The 21,556-nt window shown below is 56.0% G+C and overlaps 9 protein-coding genes across 9 annotated transcripts; 1 reads left to right on the top strand and 8 right to left on the bottom strand.

Annotated features, from left to right (window-relative positions):
• Positions 1–1,944: 1,944 nt before the first annotated feature.
• Positions 1,945–2,866, bottom strand: PLICBS_009896 (L-xylulose reductase; the record flags this gene model as incomplete). The annotated part of the gene is made up of 3 exons (XM_018328091.1): positions 1,945–2,064; positions 2,125–2,485; positions 2,547–2,866. The coding sequence occupies 3 exons, from the start codon at positions 2,864–2,866 to the stop codon at positions 1,945–1,947; spliced, it is 801 nt and encodes a 266-aa protein (XP_018173324.1).
• Positions 2,867–4,006: 1,140 nt separating this feature from the next.
• PLICBS_009895 (uncharacterized protein) lies at positions 4,007–4,859 on the bottom strand (the record flags this gene model as incomplete). The annotated part of the gene is made up of 2 exons (XM_018328092.2): positions 4,007–4,672; positions 4,734–4,859. The coding sequence occupies 2 exons, from the start codon at positions 4,857–4,859 to the stop codon at positions 4,007–4,009; spliced, it is 792 nt and encodes a 263-aa protein (XP_018173325.2).
• A 3,846-nt stretch (positions 4,860–8,705) lies between these two features.
• PLICBS_009894 (uncharacterized protein) lies at positions 8,706–9,599 on the top strand (the record flags this gene model as incomplete). Its single annotated transcript, XM_018328094.1, has 1 exon — positions 8,706–9,599. The coding sequence occupies one exon, from the start codon at positions 8,706–8,708 to the stop codon at positions 9,597–9,599; it is 894 nt and encodes a 297-aa protein (XP_018173327.1).
• Positions 9,600–9,624: 25 nt separating this feature from the next.
• PLICBS_009893 (uncharacterized protein) lies at positions 9,625–10,329 on the bottom strand (the record flags this gene model as incomplete). Its single annotated transcript, XM_065601744.1, has 1 exon — positions 9,625–10,329. One exon carries the CDS (start codon positions 10,327–10,329, stop codon positions 9,625–9,627), a length of 705 nt encoding a protein of 234 aa, XP_065457816.1.
• Positions 10,330–10,807: 478 nt separating this feature from the next.
• PLICBS_009892 (endochitinase 3) lies at positions 10,808–11,822 on the bottom strand (the record flags this gene model as incomplete). Its single annotated transcript, XM_018328095.1, has 2 exons — positions 10,808–11,256; positions 11,318–11,822. 2 exons carry the CDS (start codon positions 11,820–11,822, stop codon positions 10,808–10,810), a joined length of 954 nt encoding a protein of 317 aa, XP_018173328.1.
• Positions 11,823–13,365: 1,543 nt separating this feature from the next.
• PLICBS_009891 (uncharacterized protein) lies at positions 13,366–14,699 on the bottom strand (the record flags this gene model as incomplete). Its single annotated transcript, XM_065601743.1, has 2 exons — positions 13,366–14,088; positions 14,691–14,699. The coding sequence occupies 2 exons, from the start codon at positions 14,697–14,699 to the stop codon at positions 13,366–13,368; spliced, it is 732 nt and encodes a 243-aa protein (XP_065457815.1).
• Positions 14,700–14,766: 67 nt separating this feature from the next.
• PLICBS_009890 (uncharacterized protein) lies at positions 14,767–15,649 on the bottom strand (the record flags this gene model as incomplete). The annotated part of the gene is made up of 2 exons (XM_065601742.1): positions 14,767–14,816; positions 15,001–15,649. 2 exons carry the CDS (start codon positions 15,647–15,649, stop codon positions 14,767–14,769), a joined length of 699 nt encoding a protein of 232 aa, XP_065457814.1.
• Positions 15,650–16,193: 544 nt separating this feature from the next.
• Positions 16,194–17,407, bottom strand: PLICBS_009889 (uncharacterized protein; the record flags this gene model as incomplete). Its single annotated transcript, XM_018328097.2, has 4 exons — positions 16,194–16,751; positions 16,807–16,970; positions 17,028–17,164; positions 17,226–17,407. 4 exons carry the CDS (start codon positions 17,405–17,407, stop codon positions 16,194–16,196), a joined length of 1,041 nt encoding a protein of 346 aa, XP_018173330.2.
• A 1,837-nt stretch (positions 17,408–19,244) lies between these two features.
• PLICBS_009888 (uncharacterized protein) lies at positions 19,245–21,358 on the bottom strand (the record flags this gene model as incomplete). Its single annotated transcript, XM_018328098.2, has 5 exons — positions 19,245–19,344; positions 19,405–20,396; positions 20,457–20,727; positions 20,783–20,983; positions 21,042–21,358. Coding segments are annotated over 5 exons (1,881 nt in total), but the record flags the coding sequence as incomplete, so codon positions are not given.
• Between the last annotated feature and the right edge of the window lie 198 nt (positions 21,359–21,556).

The raw sequence follows: 21,556 nt of genomic DNA, 5'->3' as shown, positions 1-21,556 counted from the left end.
GAAAGCGCCTCCATAATTTCAGGAAATGCGCCCTCGAGGCAAAGAACCGATGGCGGCATACTACTTCCCCTCTGTCTATAGATGGCCCCTATTACATCAAGTCCTATCACACTGGACGGCGCGAGCCAGAGCTCTATGTGACGCTTATATAAGGGAGAACCTATTCTGAGCGCCAGCAGTAACCTGCCGTACTAGTCGTCCGGCAGCGACATGACGACAACTTCCATCAGCTGTGTCACCAGTCAATGTCATGAAAGCAGCGTCATTTAAACCTGCAGCTCGTACGCGGTATGCCGTCGTTACCCTCCTGTAACTCTAACGTTCAACTGCCTGAATGGGTATAGCCAGCTCTAGCACGGCGTAGATGAAGCAGCACGGGGACTCGTTATCCGGTGTCGCTCAACCAACAGACCGTTGCATGCATAGATAGTCAAGTGACTATCGTACGACTAATGGAAGTCTAGAATGAATGCCTGCCGACCATTATCTAAGAGCATTGCAAATGCAAGATAGCTCGCCTGTCGCTTGGCAATAAGATGCTACTGTGGGGTGTCGTTTTCTCAGCAAGTAAATATGCATGTGGTGCGTATAAATACCAGTAGTGACCCTGCCATTGTAAGCCTGGATGTATCAGTTGAAGATTTCACTAGAGACGCCCGATCCGATCGAATTGTTTCGATCATTGGCGCATTTTATGATGCAATTATCCAGTCTGGCGTTGCTCGGCATTTCAGCTCTATGCCTTGCCATCTCGCTCCCAGACAACATCACTGACGGCGTTTTCGCGGTGACGACCGACGACAATGGCAACGAGATCCACGAACGCATCTCTGGGCCTATAGTGACCCTCGACAATGCTCCACCACCTCATCGCGTCGATGGAAGCCGCGACGTGTCTACAGCTAGTCGAACCGTCATTTTCCACACCTGGTGTGGCTGCGGCATCGGCCTCGATCACGGACAATGCGATGCGGCGGTTGCAGACCTCAAAAACCAACTAGGTCGGAATGCCAGAGAGTGGTGGACAGCCACAGCTTGGTACTCAATCCGTGGTGGCGTCGTCGCCTTTGCATGCAATCCAGGAAGCGGTCGCACCTGGGCTGCAGACTTCCTCGTTGGAGAAACTCTGGAGGCGGTTACGAAGAAATGTGGCTGGTACATCGCGGGGACAGGGCTTCGCGAAGTCATCAACAGCGGTGATGATGAAGCCTTGATCGGGTACATGCGACACCACCCCGGCCTCGACTTCTGCAAGGCGTCAACTTCATCGCCTGTCAATCACTGCTAGCTAGAGGTCCTTACTGTTCGCGCGCTGGTGTATGCCTGGCGGACTTTGGCTGGCATTCTTGACGTAGCGCCGTGCATCTGCACAGAATTTTAGAATAAGTCGCACAAGCTGCGGTGACCAACGCTAGCTGAGCCAATATCCTGTGATTCCGGTCAAAGCCTATGCTGTCTGGGCGAATTGGTGTGGTGAGACTAGATGCCGGGAGCCAATTTATCGCCGGTGCCATTGAGGCATCGTTGATCACGGTTCGGCGTTAATGGCATTGAGTGATTCATCGCCACAGCGAAACCATACCTACATGTATCCCTCGACCTGGGTGTTCATGATTTTACCTACTACTGCAATACTCATAGCAAATGTAATCACGGCCACGCGCGAGTCTGGATAGTCTGATCCTGCCAAGTGCCAACTAACACTTACGCGGTGCAGATAGTCAGACTCACACCCGCTGCCAGATCCACCTCTTTTTACTCATTTAGCTAGCATTTGCACTTTTCTTAGGCATAAATTTGCAAGCTCCGGCGTATTTTGGTCTTATTGATGACGAGGGGAAGGCCCACTCCTGAGCACAAGCCTTTATCTAATATCCAAAGTTCGCCAACATTTGTTTGCCACCTCGCCTCGTGTGAGCACAAGACGGCATCGAAACATCGTGCTTATCGGCAGGTATAGCCGCCATCGATTGTCAGGTCACAGCCGGTCGTATAGGAACTGGCGTCTGAGAGTAGGTAGACGTAAGCTCCCTTGAGTTCCTTGGCCTGGCCGTTGCGGTTCATCTGTAGCGACGTACGTCAGCTCATGGCGAATTGCAAGTCAGGGACCCACCTAGGACTTACGGGAATCATGGAACGCCACAGATCTTGCGTCTTCTGGTCGATGAAGTCAGACAGACCGGTGTCGATGTAACCGGGAGAGATGCTGTTGACTCGGGCAAAGTCGCGCCACTCATTCGCCAGGGAGCGGGCCATGTGAATGCAGCCGGCCTTGGCCACGTTGTAGGACGTCTGCTCCTGCGGGTAGTTGGCAATGTGGCCAGACATGGAGGCAGTGATGACGAAAGAGCCGTGGCCCTGCTTCTTGAAGTGGGCACCGACGGCCTTGGCGCAGTAGGCGGTGCCGTTGAGGTCGATCTGAATGACCTTGTCCCAGGCCTGCGAGGTGCCATCAATGACGCCAGAGTCGGCAGTGGCGCCAGCACTGGACGGGTCAGCGTCCGTTCTGTCCACTCCATGGAGGAGCGAAAGTCAAAGGCACTTACTTGGCAACGAAGCCGTCAATCTTGCCAAAGTCCTTGACAATCTCGTTCACAACGCGCTCGACATCGGGGTAGTCGGCAACGTTGCATTTGTACGCCTTAGCCTTGACTCCATAGTCCCGGATCAACTCCTCAACGTTCTTCTCCGCGCCCTCCTTGCGAGAAGAATAAGTTATCGCCACATCTGCGCCCATTTCTGCGCTGCCACGAGCAGCCTCAATGCCCATGCCGCGGGGGCCGGACGCGCCGGTGACGACGACGACCTTGCCCTTGAGGCTCAGGAGGTCGGTGAGACGCTCGGCATTGGGAACTTGCTGGACCATCGTGACGGTGTTTTGTACGTGAGGATCGGAAGACTTTGGTTGAAGCACAGGTCAGGGAGGGGAAGCTGAGAGGTGATGAAGTGAGGGGAAGTGAAGAGTTTCAAGGAGCAGCAGAGGAGAGTTAATAAAGTGGCGCTACCAAGCTGCTGGCCGGGATGGCTGGACCTCGAGCTGGGGAGCAACCGGAGGACCTGGATAGGCAGGAATATCTAGACCCACCAATGTCGTCACTCCGGTATGCACGGGTGGTCGGGTAAACATGTCATAGCTTGAGACGCGTTGGGGTGCTTGCTTCGGTCACTTGGCGCAGGGAGAGGCATGCCCCCGCGACGCGCGGGTATTCCACGTAGAGTTCTGATCCCGTTTGACGTGATTATCCAATCTCGCGGCTGAACTTTGTCAGATGCCGGGCAACCTGCTTGATTGGCCGTGTGGTGTGCACAGCATCGCTGAGCTGCCCGCTGGCCGGGAGTCGGGAGCCATTGCCGAGTGCTGACGATGAGGGGCAGGGAGGGGCAGCAGGGCGGGCGGGAGACGCGGGACAAGGAGGGGGAGGGGCAAACCCGGGAATCAGTCAGCATCATGTCATGGTCTCTGGTGCCGGCGGGCGTCGCTCCCCTGATCCACTAATCACTCGATGCAGCGTCGTCAGCTCCATCCAGCCGATGTCTTGCTGCATCGGCCGGAGGCGTTGTCGGCCTCTTGGGCGAGGCGAATGCGTTTTAGTTGCCGCTGTCAATCGCCGGTATCCGTCGAATTCACGATCTACAGTCTGGCTTTCAACGGGACAGTTCGTCTTGTTGAACTCGGTGTAAAATGTACTTGGTACGTGTTCCTCAGCACCCGAGCACGCCCAGGTTTCACCACGCAAAGCGTGCGTGCCTCTCTGGTCAATTAACCCCAAACACTACCAGCACTGAACCGCTGTGTCGTCTCAGAGTAACTTTGCTTCCGCTTCAAGGAATACAAGGAGCCGAGACGGCCATCTGCCCAGCACAGGCAACTCCTGGGTAGACTTCATGTCCAGCGCCATTGATGCTTGTCAGCATGCATCGCATGCAACTATTGTGGATGGCGGATGGCCCGGCGCGCGGCAGTCAATGCGGTGCGTACGTGAGTTGGCAATTCGGGTTTCTAACGTTAGTACATGGCCCATCCGCCGCTCGCCGAGATGGCTTGCCCTGTTACCCACCGACTTTCTTCACTTGCCAGCCACGCGACAATTTGCGCGACGTCGTTAAACGTCCCTAGGCGATTCTGTAATGGTGTCGTAGCCTTTTGCATCGAAATGATGTCCTGTGGAATGTTGTCTAGCATGTCGCTTTGCACGGGCCCCGGGTTGACGACGTTGACGCTATGCCCATCTGATCCAAGCTCTGCTGCCCAGCACCGCGTCAAGCCTTCCAGTGCTGCTTTGGAAGAGCAGTACAGAGACAGATCTTTGAACCCGGACCGCGCGCCGACGGATCCGATGTTGATGATTCGACCCGGCCTCCTCAGTCGCGGCTTGACCTGCCGCATGAGCAGGATCGGGGCGAGAACGTTGACGTTGTAGACATTGTTGAAGTCTGAAACTTCAATCTCAGACAGCGGCTTCACTACCTCAATGCCCGCATTGTTGACGACAATGTCGATGTGTGGTCCGAAGGCAGCGACGGTTTCGTCGACGATTGTCTTCGCGCTTGATGAGTCGCTCAGATCTGCCCGCACGCCGTAGCAGTCCGACGACCCTTTCATCCGCTTGACCTGTTCAACAAGGTCTTGCATCGCATCCTTGCTGCTCGGCGACACGTACGTTGCGACGACCTGTCTCGCATGAGCTTGGCTGTATGTAGGCTAGGGTGCGGCAAAGACGCTAGCTTTCTACCTTGACTCCCTGTTTCGCCAGCTCGAGCGCAATGCTGCGGCCGATGCCTCGTGACGCTCTCGTGACGATGGCAACCTTGCCCTTGAGAGTAGGGAACCTCGTTTGCGGATTCGGCGGGGAAGGCATGACGGTGCCGTCTTCACTGCGCAATGTGATTGAAGTGGATGGCGCACACGAGTCTCCGAATGGACTGGGGGTTCAAGAGAATCGGCAGTATGGCAGGTTCACTATTCCTATGTGACACGGGATCACCCTCGACTGAATGTGCTTGAATCGGTCAAGCCTGGGCCACGCATTTAAGTGACGCGTGACGCTGTGCCAATGAATCACAGGATTCGCAGCCCTGCGGCCCCTACCATTAACGCCGACGGAGATCAAATGTTTTGGCGCCGGCGCTAGAATTTCCCCACCAGATCCCAGTCCAGGCACGCAGCGACGGCCGAGTACCATGCTCCATTGAGTCCCCAAGTCGATGTTCTCGACGATTTGCACATGCCACGTCGGCCGCAAGAGAGTCTGGCCATGTTCTTTTCTTTCATGACGCCAATATTTTTGGACGGACGTAGCGCAACACCCGTTCTATGTTTAACAGTCTGCCTTTTCACTACGTCCGAACGGCCGACCCTGCATCCCTGCGCTTTCCGCGAGTAAACTTCATTCCCAATCACACAACAGACGGCTCCATGGCCTCTCTCAACACTTGTCTTCTTGAACGATGACATTCCAGTCAGTATAATGAAAAACTTGCCCGGCCGTCATTTGTACAAAATCGCCGAGATGGCACTTCGTAACAATATACTCTGCGCCATCAGCGATGCTCCCGAAAGAATTGAGGGTTTTTGGAGATCGCGACTACCGCTTGTCAGTTCATGGTACATTGAAGGGAGTGCGCTCTTATAGCTTATGCCACTTACATCGTTGCACCACCAAATTGCCGAGCTGTAAGAGCAGCTAACGCGACCACAGTTTCCCGGCCCGGCACCGTTCCCTGGCCGACCAGGGACCTTTCGTAGATGAGTTATGCCTTCCCAAATGCTATGGGCAGAAGCACGACCCCAGCGTCCGAAGCAATTATAAGCGGAGTCTCGGAAGTCTGTGCGCTTCTCCATCTCATGTAGGTTGGCGCGGTCATCCGTTGAGCCGCTCGCATACACACCCGCGAAATCCGTGTCCCAGCTAGGATTAAGCTTGAGAAGCTCCGCGTGAACCTCTTGAACCGTCCCGTTAAGGACAACAAGAGGACCGCCCGGGGCAAGCTCAATCTCCCATTGCGGGGTAAAGACGTCGTACTTATCAAGTGGAGGCGTGAGCGCGTAACCCTAGAGATAGTTCAGCCAGGTCCTTGGGAGCTCAATATTGGTCACACTACCTGCGAAATGAGTATGGCCGCGGTCGTCAGGAACTCCAAGGGCTTCATTTTTGCTACCTCATTGACGAGGGTGACCCAGAGAGATGAGGACGACGAAGAAAAGAAGGGAGATGCTGCAGAGTCCAGGGGTTCGAGTCCTTCTCTGCGGAACTTTGAAGTTTTATAAAGTAAGTCGATGTCACGTGCATCACTAACTCCTATCGTAAAGAGTAGATTCAATTTTAGAAGATGAATAACAAGATTTCGGCATGTTTTGCGAAAGGGACTTTTGACGAGCCAAAGTAGGGATTCGATGGTCACGCCAAGGGCAGGCAGGCATCAGCATTGCAAAGGTGGAGCGGCGGCACGACGGCTGCATGATTGCAACATCATGTTGGTCGTGTGCAAACTACAACCTGTAAAACACTCTTTACTGCAACGATAATACATAATATTGAACGCAAAGGCAGGAGGCTAGACAGAATTTGTTGTAAATCCAAGAGCGAAGGAATCTGGAGTGGGGTCTACGTCCACTCAGAGTATTGTCGCGGACACGGAAAACGAAAGCCAAGCGGTCTAATGATGCAGAAGCGAACCAACAGCGTCAATAGTGGGAGAAGCCTACACGGCACAGACAGACAGACACTCAGTAGTCTCAACAGCGGCGGAAGTTTGACGTTATTTCGCCGATCATGGTCGCTCAGTGAGTGGCCGTCTGCGCAGTTGGGGACCAGGTTGTGGCAGCCAGATATGTGTCCAGATCATCACCTGAGTGTGCGATCTGCCATGTGTTGAGCTCATAGTCGAGCATGTCACAGCAAAAATGGGAATGTCACATCCAGCACGCGCAATGACTCAGTTACGTACAGGAAATATGGTTGGCTACAACTGGGGGACCTCTGGTAGAAAGCGTCAATGTACAATGTGAGTGGGAGATAGCTCAAATCGGGTGCTGTGTGCGGCGCTGATACGTGCGAGCCCATTTCTCGGAAACAACATAAAAGGAGGACCACGCCATGCGTTGGGCGCCCGTCACATTGAACGCTGCCCCATTGAGCTCTTTGAGGGCACTCCAGAGAGACTCCTTGCCAGTATTACTTCTAAGCAACTCGGGTTGAGTCAACAAAATGAGATATTGTGCGATTCACGTCTCCATCTGTTTCCTTGTTTCCAAGGAAAGTATCACCAAACCGTCACGTGCAGTATGAGTGGCATGTTTAACCTAACTTCTCCCGCAGGTCATTGGACTGGTTGCTCCAATGGACAATTATGAGGTATTCATACCTCAGTGGGATGTTGAGGTGTTCCCTGGACAGCCTGCAATTACGCTAAACGGGACACTCGAGGAGGTTCGCTCTGAACTCAATCGGTTGAATCCCAACTGGGACTCTGCCTACGTTCAAGGTGCCTTCTCATCTCCTGATACATCTGGCCCCAATACAGACGACAATGCTCTGGGCAAAAGGACCGACTTCTACAATGCACATGTTATTTGTGGTGGTGGCTCGCATGGTTGGCGGTCTGCACGGTATAGCGCCATCATGAAAGGCATTGATTACCTGCGAGGTGTCCCAGGACGCCCCGGAAACTCCGCCGGCCCTGGATCATGCGGCAGAGTAAGCTGCTCTTACGATTCTGCCATTTGGTGGTGTAATGATGCAAGTACCTTATACTGTCAATCGCCCTCCATGCGTCACCTGCTGACTACTGTCTAGGATCGTGCACCAAAGCTTCTCAATTCCTTTGGGAGTATTGCCGACGGCGCAAACTATATTGTTGGTAGCTGCACACGGACCCCAGGACAATTCGGTTACGTCGTGGGTCAAGTGTTTCATCACACGAACTGGAACGTCATTGTCAGAGAGGACAGCTGTTGAGCGGACTCGCACTTTCTCGTTGGTAGACTGAACCTACCATGGGGGGGAGCTTTGTGAGTGGGTTGAGTCGCAGGAGACCTGTGCTGCTGCTTGCCAAGAACGGATCGTTTTCGGGGATCAACTGGGTGGTGGTAATAAACGCCGATGAAGGACAGTGTTTAGTACGGCGTTAGCCAAGTACCGCCACTAATTTGAATCGGCGTTGTCCCCGGACTTAGGTGTTTGTTGATCCGTTCCCCATGCAGTGCATGATTGGGCGCGGTCAGCGGAATCGCCAAATTATCGAGGCTTACCGTTCTTATATGCCAGGGATTGGGGACAAGCACAATGTCAGGTCTGCGAGCGGAGCGGATGCCCTTGCCGTGGCAAGGATCCATGCGCCACCCAACCACCAGCTTGGCAGCTGAACCTGCGATGACCATGCCCACACCGAAAGCAAATGGTGAATAATTGCCCTGAATCGGGTTTCTTCGGTACTTGTGGTGGGCGGAGCGGGAGACTAGGCCGAACTTAATTTGCGACTGAGAGACCCGAGGTCGCAAGGATGTCGTCGAGTTCATTTTTATGGATGCCGGGCAAGTTGGGACTACTATAAATATGGTCCTGGGAAGCTCATCAGCGGCTCACTGTGTTTTGACGTTGTACATGCAAGCATCAGCCTGCACTTATAGCTTGACGATTCAGAAACGTTAAAGGCTGCGTCCAGTGGTCCGCTCTGTGGCTGTCAACAAACAATCTCGAGGCGCAATGGCATCATCCACCAAGCCTGTCTGGTTCGTGACGGCCGCCTCGAGCGGCTTTGGACGCGAAATCGTCCACATTGCGCTTCGCCGCGGTCACGTCGTTATAGCCACCGCCAGAAAACCCGACCGCATCCAGGACCTCGCCAACGCGGGCGCCGACGTCATGGCTTTTGATGTCACGTCTCCGAAGGAAACGATAGACGCGACGGCAAAGCAGGTCTTTGGCAAGTACGGCCGTGTGGACTATCTCATCAATGCGGCGGGGTACATCCTGGAAGGTGCCGTCGAAGAGATCACCAAAGAAGAGGTGTTCAAGTGCTTCGACACCAACGTTTTCGGGGCCATGAGCACCATTCGCGCGTTCCTGCCGGGCATGAGGGCACAGGCGGTCGCCGCCAACGGCGTGCGAGGCACGGTCGTTACATTCGGAAGCCTGGGTAGCTGGGTTGGCGGCGCCAGCTATGCGGCATACGGCATGACCAAGGCTAGCACGTCGATGCTTGCCGAGGCCCTCAGCTTGGAACTGGCGCCGTTCAGCATCAGAGTAACCGCCGTCGAGCCAGGGTACTTTCGTACGGGATTCCTCAACCCAGGCACCATGCTCCATGCGCGCACGCCCATCGACGCCTATGAGGACGAGAATACGCCCACCGGAGAGTCCCGGCGGGCGCTGACACGCACTGACGGCAAGCAGGCCGGCGATGTCAAGAAGGGTTCCAATGTAATTGTTGATGCCTTAACGGGTACAGGCGTCGGCGCGGGGAAACAGCTCCCTGTTCGCATTGTGTTGGGCAAGGACTGTGAGCAAACGATCCGGGACAAGTTTACGAGCACGGTGCGGATCCTGGATGAATGGAAGGACGCCATCCGGAGCACTGATCACGACGATGTAGCGTGAACAGCAAAGGATCCTTATACACGAATCAATCAATTTCTCCCACGGCCCAATCGGCCGCGTACTGAGCATGGAGTTCCAGGCTGTCGTACAAGGGAACACCCGCCTCCTCGGCGTCAATGGTGAACTGAAACTCTGTGCAGCCCAGCACGACGCCTTGAGCACCCTTGCTTCGTAGATGCTGCGCCAGTCTCCTCATGTAACGCCGCGTCTCCGCCGTGACCTTGCCTGCCGCCAATTCGCCAAAGACGAGCTCGTTCATGACATCCCAGTCGCGCTTGTCCGGAACAAGCACCGCATCTAGCGAGGCTTTGGCGGCCAGACGATCTTTTATAAAACTCTCTTCCATCACGGGCTTGGTGCCCAACAAGCCTACCGTCGTGATGCCAGCTGAAGACAGTTTGCGGGCTGTTGCATCGGCAATGTGCAGTAGTGGGAGGTCGACAGCTGTTTCGACTTCGGGCGCGACGCGGTGTGCGACATTGGCACCCAGAACAATTGCCTCCGCGTCGTGGTTTTTGAGGTGCTTGCCGGCGCGGATGAAGTGGGCGGCTAGCTCAGACCAGCGACGCGAGGTGAACAGGGGATTTATGTCGGCATAGTTGAAGGAGTGAAGGATCAAGGACGCGGAGGTCGGGCTGCCGAGCTTACGCTGGATGTGGGCGTTGATGTGGCAGTAGTAGAGGAGGGTCGAATGGTACGACATGCCCCCGATGAGGCCGATTGTCCTCATGACAAGGCTTGATTTCCGACTCGGGACGCGCTCGTCGCTGACTCAAGAACGATTTGCGAAGACGATCGGCTCACCGAAGCAGGAGGAACCTAGTCTTTCGCAGTTCGGTCGCGACTCGCGACGCAAGATGAAGCTGTTTGGGCGTGGATGACAAGCAAGCGGGCCCTTGCGCAGAGCGTTCAAGGCGTTGTAGGGCATGCACCGGGTTTAGCAGTGGCTCCGACGCTAAACATTCCCCATTGGCCCCATTCATAGGTGCACACTCAACATGTAGCACTGGCTTCAAGGTCAGTTGCGCCTTGTCCGCTCTTACATCACACATCACAAGAGCTCACTACTCCCAAACTTCGAATGACAAAACGCAACGGGTTTCTGCGCTGACAGAAAGTGCAGCTGAGGCCTTTGCACCGTCCATTGTAATTGCCCAAATCTCTCGAATGATCAATATGCTTGCTCCATGTCGTAGAGATTGCACAGCTTACACCGCCGCAGCAATCTTCTTCTGGTAGTTGCCGTTCTTGACAGCTAGCTGTGCCTCCCAGAGCATGGCGCCACCATAGTTAGGCAGGTTCATGTTCTTGACATCTTGAATGGACTTGGTCAACGTGGCCGCGTCGACGTAGCCCTCATCGCCGTCGGCACCGCTTGCCAGTGCGCCGATGAAGAGCTTCGCGTTGCCAATCCCCTTGCTCCAGTTCTTGACGGCCTGCTTGAAACCCGACTTCGCAATGTTGCATTCGCCGTTGTTGTAGAATTGCACCCAAACGTAGTCGAGCTGCTGGCAGACGTCCAGGGGCTGCGACGCATCGGGATACGGGCATTGGGGAGCTGCCGTCAGGTAATACTTCTTACTGCTGTCGGAGGCGATGTTGGAGCGCAATCGCTTGACCATGGCCAGGTAGCCGGTGGGATTGCCGGACTCGTTGTCTGCCTCCTCGGTTAGCATTGACGGCGTATATTTCCTTGAATGAGCAGAGGAGATGCTGACCGAGGTCCACGCCGTCCAACTTCACGGCTCCAAACGGACGGAGCTCGCTATTCTTAGTGCCGCCTAAGAAGAGGTTCCAGACAGTGTCTGCGATCTGCTGTCCCTGGGCGTCGTCCTTGAGCGTAACGTCGGCGTAGTCGTTGGCACCGCCCATGGAGAGAATGACGAGCTTGCCAGCGGCCTGGCACTTTTTGATCGCCGGGACTAGCGACGAGCCATCCTTGAGGCCCGTTGCGCCAGCTTTGCGCTGAGCGTCGGACGGGCCGTCGAGGTCGCCGATTGCGATGGAGGGATAGCCGCCGTCGCTGAAAAAGTAGTTCAAGAAAGCCAGGTTCACAATGCCGTAGGAGCTGTCTCCGCAGACGTCATCCAGCGTCGTGCTGTCGTCTTCCGCGCCCCAGTATACAGTCAAGCGGCCGGTTCCAGCGGCACGAGCCTCGGTCGGCAGGGCGTCTGCGAGGGAGCCCAGCAGGCCGGCGGCGACAAGAGCAGACTGAAACAACATTTCAACGGCGAGAATGAGACCTTGGTAGGTGGTTAATATGTACGAAGAAAAGAGAAACGTATATGCAACGAGGACTAATTGAGAAGATGGCCGGATCTTCTTGCTGTGTGCCAGATGGTCATTGATGTCAAAACGCCTTCATGGGGTCTATTTATCGATCCTCTATGCTCTTAGAAACTCCACGTATGTCCAGCTTACACAGAGAGATATGGAGGGCTTGTGGCCAATATAGGAAGGTGACTTGGCTCAACTAGAGACCCCGCGACCAGGCCTTTCAGGTGAATGTGCTGAAGGGGAGCGATGGAGGCCACACCCCCTGAGACTACCGACGCGAGTTGGGTCGCAAACCATCTAATTGACTCCGGCTGGTGTCAATACGGCAATCGCGAGCCGAAAAGCCCATGACTCCCCCGCGTTATGTTACTCTTTGCTGGCCACGTTGCATGGTACTATGTCTACCTGCCTTGCCTGTCGTCCTGTCCGGCGGGGAACCCAGCGCAGCGGTCGCATGGCTAAAGCTTTGCTTGACTGTATAACAGAATGCGGAGATATGATGCTCCGTCCGCAATATGCCCAAGAGAAGTGCGCGATGCCAAGCTCGGTATTGGGAACGACTGACCAGATGCGGGACAGACACTCGGCTTGTCGAGCAACAGTCGCGAGAGCGGGCGAAGAAAGCCAATGCGAGGAACCTATTCGGTCCGTTTGAGGACATGTAGCTCCAGGCTATCGTTCTGTCGCTCAATGACCCCCACGAGTATCTAAGAGGATGAGGCGAATGCAATTCATGTAGGTTCCCGGTCGACGAAAGCGCAGTCGCGAGGGCGCGACCGATCGGCATTCGGCAACGGCGCATTCCCCCACGTCGACATGGGGAGCGCTTCCGCCAGTCTGGCTTGTGGGATTAGTTTCTCCGACCCCTTTCCCGTGCCTCGAAGGAGCGACAATGAAACGCGACCGTGGCAGCGGCACTGGAGGCTAAGGCTGCGTTTGGTTACTCTCCGTGTCCTGGTGTCGGCCGCTGCTCCGGCATCTGGCTGGGTACGTTACACAAATTGGACGCGGCCGTAGTCAGGCACGGTGCCGCATTGGAGTTGACTTCTCAAGTAAATGATCTGCATGCTCGGTCGACGATTCGACAGAAGTGACACTAACACCGGCAAAGAGGCCGGACTCTACCGGAAGGTTGTAAACGGAGGTTGCAGCGAAGAGCTAGGTTAGCGAGTACGTGGTGATCCTCGCCGTTCTCCAATCGCGTGTTCCAACTCTTCAGTACAGTTTCAACTCACCGTATGCTATATCAGTGCCTCACAATTGACTTGAGTCGCTTCATGTTTTCATTCGCGCGCGCTTGCAAGGAGCTCACTCCGTACCGTGCAAGGCCAGACCATGATCGCACTTGACTTAATGCTGCTCGAACAACGACGACTTGATCTCACTCTCGAGAGAAATTTTGCCAAGATACCGATACCACGCAACATCAATTCCATTTCACCTATGCTACTTATATCGATAGTACGCATCACAATCGTGAGTTAATTGTCTATAAGCCGGATGCGATCAACAGCTGGCCGGAGTAATAGAGCACCCAAACGCTGTACTGCAGCAGGGGACGGACAGCCGAATCCGGCGGCACCAGAAACTCGTCCGTCGAGAGAATAGAGTCGGACAGCGCGAACAGAACGGCGCCCGTGACGACTTGATGGTTGTCAATTGTAAGCACCGACAGGACCATGACGAGTATAACCGTCGAGTAGACAATGATGGGGATGCGCAGCGTCGAAGGCACGCGTGGGACCAACGTGAAGCTCATGACAGGAGCCAGCGCCAACATAGACGTAGCCACCCCTTTGCGCCAGTCTTCTGCCATGATCAGCGCCGTCCCATGGCCGATCTGGACAAACAAGGCGATGTAGAAAAGGTGCGCGACGAGAAAGCTTGCGAGTCCGCGCAGGAATGCCTTCTCACCGGGCCAGGCGAGAAAGGCGTCGCCCAATGAGCCGAGGCCCAGCGCAGGGATGAGGAGCCACGCATCGTTACGAACGGCGGCAAAAGCGGCAAGCAGTGCTGTCGACGCCGCCTTGGAGACCATGCGCGTGTTGCTCGGCGCGGCACGGAGGAGAATGGCGTACAGCAGGGCGGCACTGAGCGACACTGCCAGGATGGCCGCGTCCGCGGCGAGCATGCGCTCTAGCGTAAGGCCTTGAAACGTCGTGGTGGCCATTTCGCCGAGTCCGCGGTCGGAAAGGTGCGTAGCGAGGCTTGACTATGCACAATCTTCGTCGGCTGTGAGCTGTAGCCTGTCAGTCAGTCCTGGCTGTTGGGTGCTCGCGGTGTGGCACATTCTTACCTGAACCTCGAGTTGTCGCGATGATGACACGGCTTCAGAATCTCATTATTCCGTAGATAGAGACGTCGCACGACAGATCCGGTATGCGGCAGCTATAATGGCGAGGTGCTTCATTTATTTATCCGGAGGTGCAAAGAGGATGGATTCGCCCGCTCGTACGGACAAGCTGTCACTCACCCCTGTACCGAGGCCGCCAGAATGCGCCGCCGTGTGGGGTATTGGGCCCTGTCTTCGGAGCCGTTCCGGGCATGTGAGGGCCCCGAGGGGGCTATTTAACTATAGGCTGGCAAGCTGGCGTTGCCTTCTCTGACGTTGCAAATGCTTGTGAACAAATGCACAGGCCTCACGAAGTACTGGGCAATGAACACAACTAATGGAAGGCTTTAGGTGTGGGAGCCGCTCATAGTGTAGCTTGTGTTTTCGAGGGGCTGGTCTGTCTCACCGGCCCCCATGGGGTGCGGATCAGTTCCGAAGCTACGGAGTACTTTGACGCTCCGCTCCAATGTCCCGTCACAAACTCCCTTCATTGTTACTACCCTGCCGTGGTTTGGCTGGCCGACAACCGTAAGCGAGTTCAAGATTGGCATGAGCCGGCTATTTGCAAGCGAGGTCGTGCTTCGCAGCCGGCAGCACCCGGTCCCTGCCTGATTACATAGGCAGGGCGGATCTCAAGGGCTTCGACTTGGTGCCAGACAAGCCCCTCAATCCATTCTTTGCAGACATTCTCTATCCATCCGCACGCGTGGATGTCGCCACCTTCTTCACCAGCGACGAATACCTTGAAGCGTTGCTGAGCAAGGTCCCATGAAAGCCTGTAATCTGGCACACCTTTGACCTCCCACCGCCGCTGCACTTGAAGACTGTTGCATTCCCACCGGGGCTGCATGCCAACGACGACGAGGACCACGACCACACCCGAGTGCCACTGGAATATTTCCGTCAAGGAGCCACCTTCGCTGCGAAAAACGGGTTCAGGTACTGCGAGGCGGGTGACGGTTGGACCGCTGCTGACCATGAGATCGGCAAGATCTGGCTCGAATAGGCGGTCGTACGGCTCGCAGTAAAAGTCATTCAGTTTGTCCGCTTCAATGAAGAGCGTATCGCGGCTTGAATCGAACGAGCGCGCAAAAACGGAGCTCAGGTGGCCCTCGCGAAGGCGCACTTCCGAGGCCTTGATATTTCGACGCATCCAGAACAGGGCAACGCGACGGGCTTCCCGATCGACGGAAGTCAGAGTCACCGTAACGTGAGCCTTGTCCAACAAGTCGAGCCGAAAGTCCATGTGCACATTGTCGCCCGTGGCTGCGTCATAGCCCTCGTCAAGTATTGCGAGGTGGCGGGGTTGCCAGCAGCCCTTCCTGTAGGGCAGCAAGGCTGGCCCATCATCGTCGGGCAGGGCGGCATGCCATATCAACGTCTGTATTTCCAACGAGAGCTTGGACAGTAGTGAAAAGCGGCGGCAAGATGCTGCGGCCATCCTGCCGGTGTTGCATGAAGAGTTGACGCCACGGCCTGGAAAGTCGATGAGGGTCAGTGGCCGCTGCCTGGCAATCCCGCTGAATGGATGACGCTGCAGGGTCTTTGTTAGCGGCATGCTAGACCCCCAGTGAACAGTGAAACGCCATCACTGATTGAGGCGCTCTGCTGACAAGCGCTGGTGCGACACTGCCGAGGTTCAACTTGCGCCAGCACCGTCTCGAAATTCTCTCGGCTCGCATCTCGCAACCTGCACGAGACTGCTGTGCAACGGATATCGCGTGCAATGGGCGGCGTGGCCGATACACAGAATGACCCTGCACTGCATGTGGCTAGCAGTTGAATCGCAGCGGCCGTAAGAGCCGCCGTTTGGGACCGATGCCTCCGTCCACGGCCGTCACGCACAATCCCGGTAGTCTGATAACTTGCATTAACTTGAGGGGTATATAGTTACTACGACGCCATCTTGTACCAATTACAAGTCTATGCAATGTTTGCTCAAACGCTGTTGATGCCATGCATCAGGGTATTCGGCCCTTGTTCCTTCACACGCCGGGTGCTGCGTTGACCGGCGCCCCGCCAGCGGAGCGAGCCGACGATGTTTCCACGTCTCTTGAGCTTTGGCGATTGCCGGCCTTGATCGTTGTGGTCGTCAGGCCTTCGGGCAGCGACTCCTTGGAATCCGACTTGCTGCCGCTGGTCCCGCCCACCGGCTCCGACTTGACCTGCACGTCGCGGCGCTGGTAGATCTTGAGGGAGATTCCGTACTCGTTATTGTCCTTGGTGATTTGTTCTTGGCTTTCGGAAGGGTCTAGGTCGTGCATGCCGTCGCGGCCCTCTCCGGCAGAGATATAGCTGCGGCCCGGGTTGCGTCGCTGACCCTGCGAGCGGACGGTAGACGTGGGGTGCCCACTGCGAGTCTTGGAATAGTCGCTGCCACCATTGAACGAGCGCAAATTGAACATGCGCCGGAAGAGAGTCCACGTCAGGGGCAGGTTGGCGACGATGATTGCCGTCGAGGATTCTCGAATGTACCAAAACGTCCAGGCCGAGCCGTACGGTTCGCTGAAGCTGTAGTACTTGTTGAGGATGGCTGAGAGGATCTAGGGCCTGTCAGTTGTCGTTCAGTGCATTCCACTAGACCAGGGCTCCGCTTACCGTGAATCCACCGAGCGCAAACACCGTGACCAGGACAATCTTCTTCTTCAGAGATATTCGGGACTGCAGGAAGATGGGCATGGGGATCATGATGATCATGAGGTCGGACGAGATGTTCAGGACCGCATTTGTTATCAGGTGGTTGGTTGCCGCGGAGCATTGTGCTGATGTCTCGTGTCAGTCCAGTGCCGGGATGTCCGACGTGCCGGGCCGCGACTCACGATTGTCAGGGGGAACAGCCCAGTACTGGTTGAAGGGCCTGCACCACACGCCTAGATATAGGATTTCCATAACGACGAAGCCGACGGCGACATAGCCAGCCACAATCTTGACAATGAGATTGCCCTTCAAGCTCAATCTGGAGGCCCATTAATGCTTTGCTCGTCATGGGGCTGCGCATTCGATGGGTATTGACGCACGTCAGGCGGTGGTACATCAACAGCAAGCAAGCCTTGACGGTCCAGATGGTAAGTATCTGCATCTGCTCCGATACAAGCACCATCTTGGAGCCAAATCTTCGCTGGCTGATGTCTTCGGGCGTGAATGTCGCGGGCTCATTTGGGTCGATGAGGTTGCTGTTTGTGTGCGATATGATGTTCATGCAGACAATCAGGACAGTGTCCGTGGCCTTTGCTGGACGTCAGCTATCATCGCTCCAGCACTCATTCGGGTCGGAGGGGCGTGCGCACCATGGCGAACATCATCAACCCATCGTCTGGTTTAAGCTTCTTGACTGATCCCCGCAGTAGAATCTGGGACACCCTGGAGAACACACGGACGTTGGTCAGAATCCACAGGCAATCGACTGTGCGGCACGGGTTCGGGGCGATCCGGCCGGTGTGACTTACATTCGAACCACGACTACGAGCCATGTTAGGCCGTACCACGTCCACGACTCTGCCGCGAGGCTTGACATCTTGGACTTGCGACCTGCTCGTCCAAGCAGCCAGGAGGGAGGAATGCAAAGATGGCTGCCAGACTGTCTCGCTTGCCACCGAACAAAGGGAACACGCAGGGTAGTAATACCACCCAGGCGTGTGCCTCGCATGACGCAAAGACCAGTTCGGCACCAGCGTATCGAACGAGCAGGATAGGGGCCCTACTGGAAGTGGGCCAGCGGGCACGTCGATCGTTGGACAGGCCGCCCGGCAGGTTGGTTGCAAGGTTGGCCTCTCATGGCCTCGCCTCGGTCACCACGACCTTGACTGCTGACCGGGGGGCGATTCGTTACGTTCGTTAGTGGCTGCAGCCGCACGCACGCGAGCGGCCCTAGAACCACCTCAGAAATCGTCGAGCCCCGCCCGGCCTGATCGGGCCCTACGGGCGTTGGCGATGATGGACAATGGCGTGTGAGTTTTTGCTCGCGCACGAGGTGGCAGACGGCGGTCCCATTGATCCGTCATGGCTTGATGGGGACTCTTAACAAAGCTCGATAAGGCGAGACGAGAGATCAATCCGCCATGTTTGAGATCCTTTGATCTTGTGCAAAGGACGCCCGGAAGCCCGGCTCCCCGGCCGTTGCTTGCCACAACTGAGTGCCGCCCAGCACCTGCAGAGAGCTGACAGCCCCTGTACAACCCGACGGCGAGTCATGCAGGTGGGCCGACGACTCTGCCGGCTGCCCACTCGTTGTCGATCTCAGGGGCTATTGCCCAGCCTGCGAGCCAGGGCAGGCATTTAAAGCTGGTCTAGCGAGGCTTGGTGGAGGCGCGCCCATAAGCCATCGTCTTGGCTCAGTGAGGGTGGACGCACTCAATCGACGCAGCAGTGCGAAATTGTCCATCAGACGGACCCTCCACGCCCACGGGGAAACGGGAGCGGTGGATGATAACGCTGGGCTGTGTTCACGCAGACGCTCATCAAGCGGCAAGCGAAGAGCCATCCCTGTGGCGTCGACGCACGGCCATTCTCATCGCCACTATTGGCGCGACGTCGACATCACAATCTCGTCCCAAGTCTTCATCACCAGCCAAGACGCACTGCGGCATATCAGTGGCTGCCCAGCAACTTGGCCTGCTGTTGGTTGGCCCAATGCGCCGGTGCCTCACATCACACCGGCGTCGCTGCAGACTAACAGGCGGCGATGGAACCCAGGAGGGAAACACTATTCCGGATTCTCCGCCGCTGCCAAAGAATTTGTGTATTTCGCTGGTAAATCCGTTACATCCAGTGCCGCGCATAATTTCGCCGACACGATCAACAACCAACGCTGCCCGTCGCCCGGTCGAGAAAACGCCACCCGCCCTGGTCCCGAGTCGTTTCGGCTCCGAAATCCACTCCTTCAATCCCGTTGTGGCATGTCTGCCCGTTGATCCGCCGTGGTCTCTCGCCATCGAGTCTCGGCTGCGGTCGGCACACGGTTACTTCGGGAGGCGCCGCAAACCACGGTAGACTTGTTGGATTTGTCGCCAGCCATCAGCAATTGGATAGAAGCTCACAACAAGCATCGTTGCCCAGACCCAGACAATGGATACGCAGACCCAGGCGACGAAGAATCCGCGCTCAAAGACGTACTTTGCGGCATACATCGGAAGCGGCCTGTTTGAGAAGCAGTGTCATCATCAGAGCCACTCGACGGAACACGAAATGACCTCTTACCATATGACCCAGTGGCCGAAAAACGTTGCCGCAGCCCAGATGGCGGCGATTCTGCCCCATCGCTTGAGCTTAACCTTGTCATCCTTGTACCGTTGCACAATCTCCTCGTGCGTCTTCAGCTCTTCGTCCGAGTCTGCAGCTGGGTTTTTGTTGAATGCCAGTCGCTCGTTCCGGAAGTCCGCCCAGCTATAGTTCGCCGGTCTCGCGAGCGAGATGACGACTGACAGAAGGCCTGGGCTCAGTGCCGACGCGACTGTGCCGTAAACGCAAGGCAGGGTCTGCCCGGTCGACGCCACACTGACCTCGCCGTACAGAGCTGATGCCGAGCCCAACCAGACCGCAATGCCGATGGCCATGCCCAGGAGCGGCGAGATGATGGCGGCCGCCTTGGACTGCTTCTTCCACAGGATCGTGAATACTGTCGGAAAGATCCCCGGGCACGTCAACACCCCGAGCATGTAGAGCGTCCACCCCAGGTCTACATTCCCGTAGTAGAGCGCTGTCGAAAAGGCGGCAGAGAAGATGCCAAAGGCCACCACACCGATGTGGCTCCATCGAATGGCATCCCTGTCGCTCGCCTGCCGATTGAAGTATTGTCGATAAATGTCAAAGCTAAGGATGGAGGATACTGCAATGACTTGAGCGCTAATTGTGCTCGTGACGGCCATGAACACAATTAGGAGCACCGCGATGGCGCCGCCTTGTCCCGCGATTGCTACCGCGGCGTATGGAAGCACAAGGCCGTTGGACACCTCAACAGGTGACATACGTCTCGGAAACGTTGGGAACCGCTCCGAACCTTCCAGCGCCAGCGCGGAGAAGCTCATCAGCGTCCCCAGGCACCACGGTATGGCAAAGTACGCGATGCCACCGACAATGTACCCAGGCACAACTGCATGGGGCGCGGCGGAGAAGGCCTTGGAGAAGAACCCCGTGTCCATGATGACCAGCCCGAAATTGGCCAGTATGTGAATGATGCCAAATAAGATGGCCTGTACAGTGTCAGTATTCCTATGAGGAGGCGATTTGTGAGATGGGGTCTGTCTGCTAACGTTCTTGCTCGTCATAGTCAGGTATGAACCGTCTTCATTCCCTGCAACGGGGTTCATTCGCCCCAGTTTCTCGACGATGTCGTACAGGCCGGCGGGCGAGCCAATCTCGGGAACAACAAAAGTCTTGATGGTGAAGAAGCAAATGATGATGGTAATGCAGACCGTGTGGACGTAGTCGGTCAGAAAGGTCGCCTTGATGCCGCCGACGAAGGTGTACAGCACCACGCCCACGGGTAAAAGAAACGTCGCAGCGATGACGTGCATGCCAGTCCTTCAAAAGATAAGCTTGCGACTCCGCAGCTCCATGTCTGGCCGGGATAACATACAATGCTGATATAGCAGAACTGGCGCCGAGAAGCATGTTGGCTATGGCAATGATGTTGTTTATGAGGCAAAGGATGATCCAAACAATGTGCCCCAGCTTGCCGTACCGGATTCGTACGATCTCGAGCAACGTGTGCGCCTCCGGGATCCTCATCTTGCACGCGATACCAAGGACCGCGAAAAATACAATCATGGGCGAGCAACTATGGGTACGAATGAGCATATCAACAGATCTTCGTGCTTTTCGTGGGCGAGTCTCACCCCGCTGCGAACCAGAATGGCCCGGCGACACCAAAGTTGTAGCCCACGAGCGTGCTGCCAAGCATCGCAGTGCTCCAGAGCCAGGAAGATACCACCGCTGACGCTGTGAGCCCCGTGCCCACACTTCTGTTTGCGGTCATGAACATCTCCGTTGTTTTGTTGTCCTCGCCGACAGTTGTCTTGAGCAGGCGCGTCAACGCCATCATAATCAATGCAATGAGGACGCCGACGCCGAGGACAACCGCGTAACCGGCCGCCTGAGGAAGCGGAGGCGAGATGGCATCTTCGGAGACTCCGCGTTCAGCGAGCCAGGCCATGTTTTGGATGTTGTTACTGGCGATGGTTCCGCTCATCGCCGTCCTCTGGTGCCCAGCGACAAGACTTTTTTCCTCCCCCTGGGCTGAGGTCAAGGGCCCCCATTTCACCAGATATAGAGGCACCAAAGCTCGATCCGTCGCAATTCTGTTAGAGTCAGCGTGCTCAACATCGCTGCTTCTGCTTTCATTAGCTCGGAT

This window comes from Purpureocillium lilacinum, assembly GCF_023168085.1.
Source record: "Purpureocillium lilacinum CBS 284.36 DNA, scaffold_8, whole genome shotgun sequence".
NCBI classification, from domain to species: Eukaryota; Fungi; Ascomycota; class Sordariomycetes; order Hypocreales; family Ophiocordycipitaceae; genus Purpureocillium; species Purpureocillium lilacinum.
The sequence above is the reverse complement of the archived record's forward strand: the minus strand, read 5'-3'. Positions and strand labels throughout refer to the sequence as shown.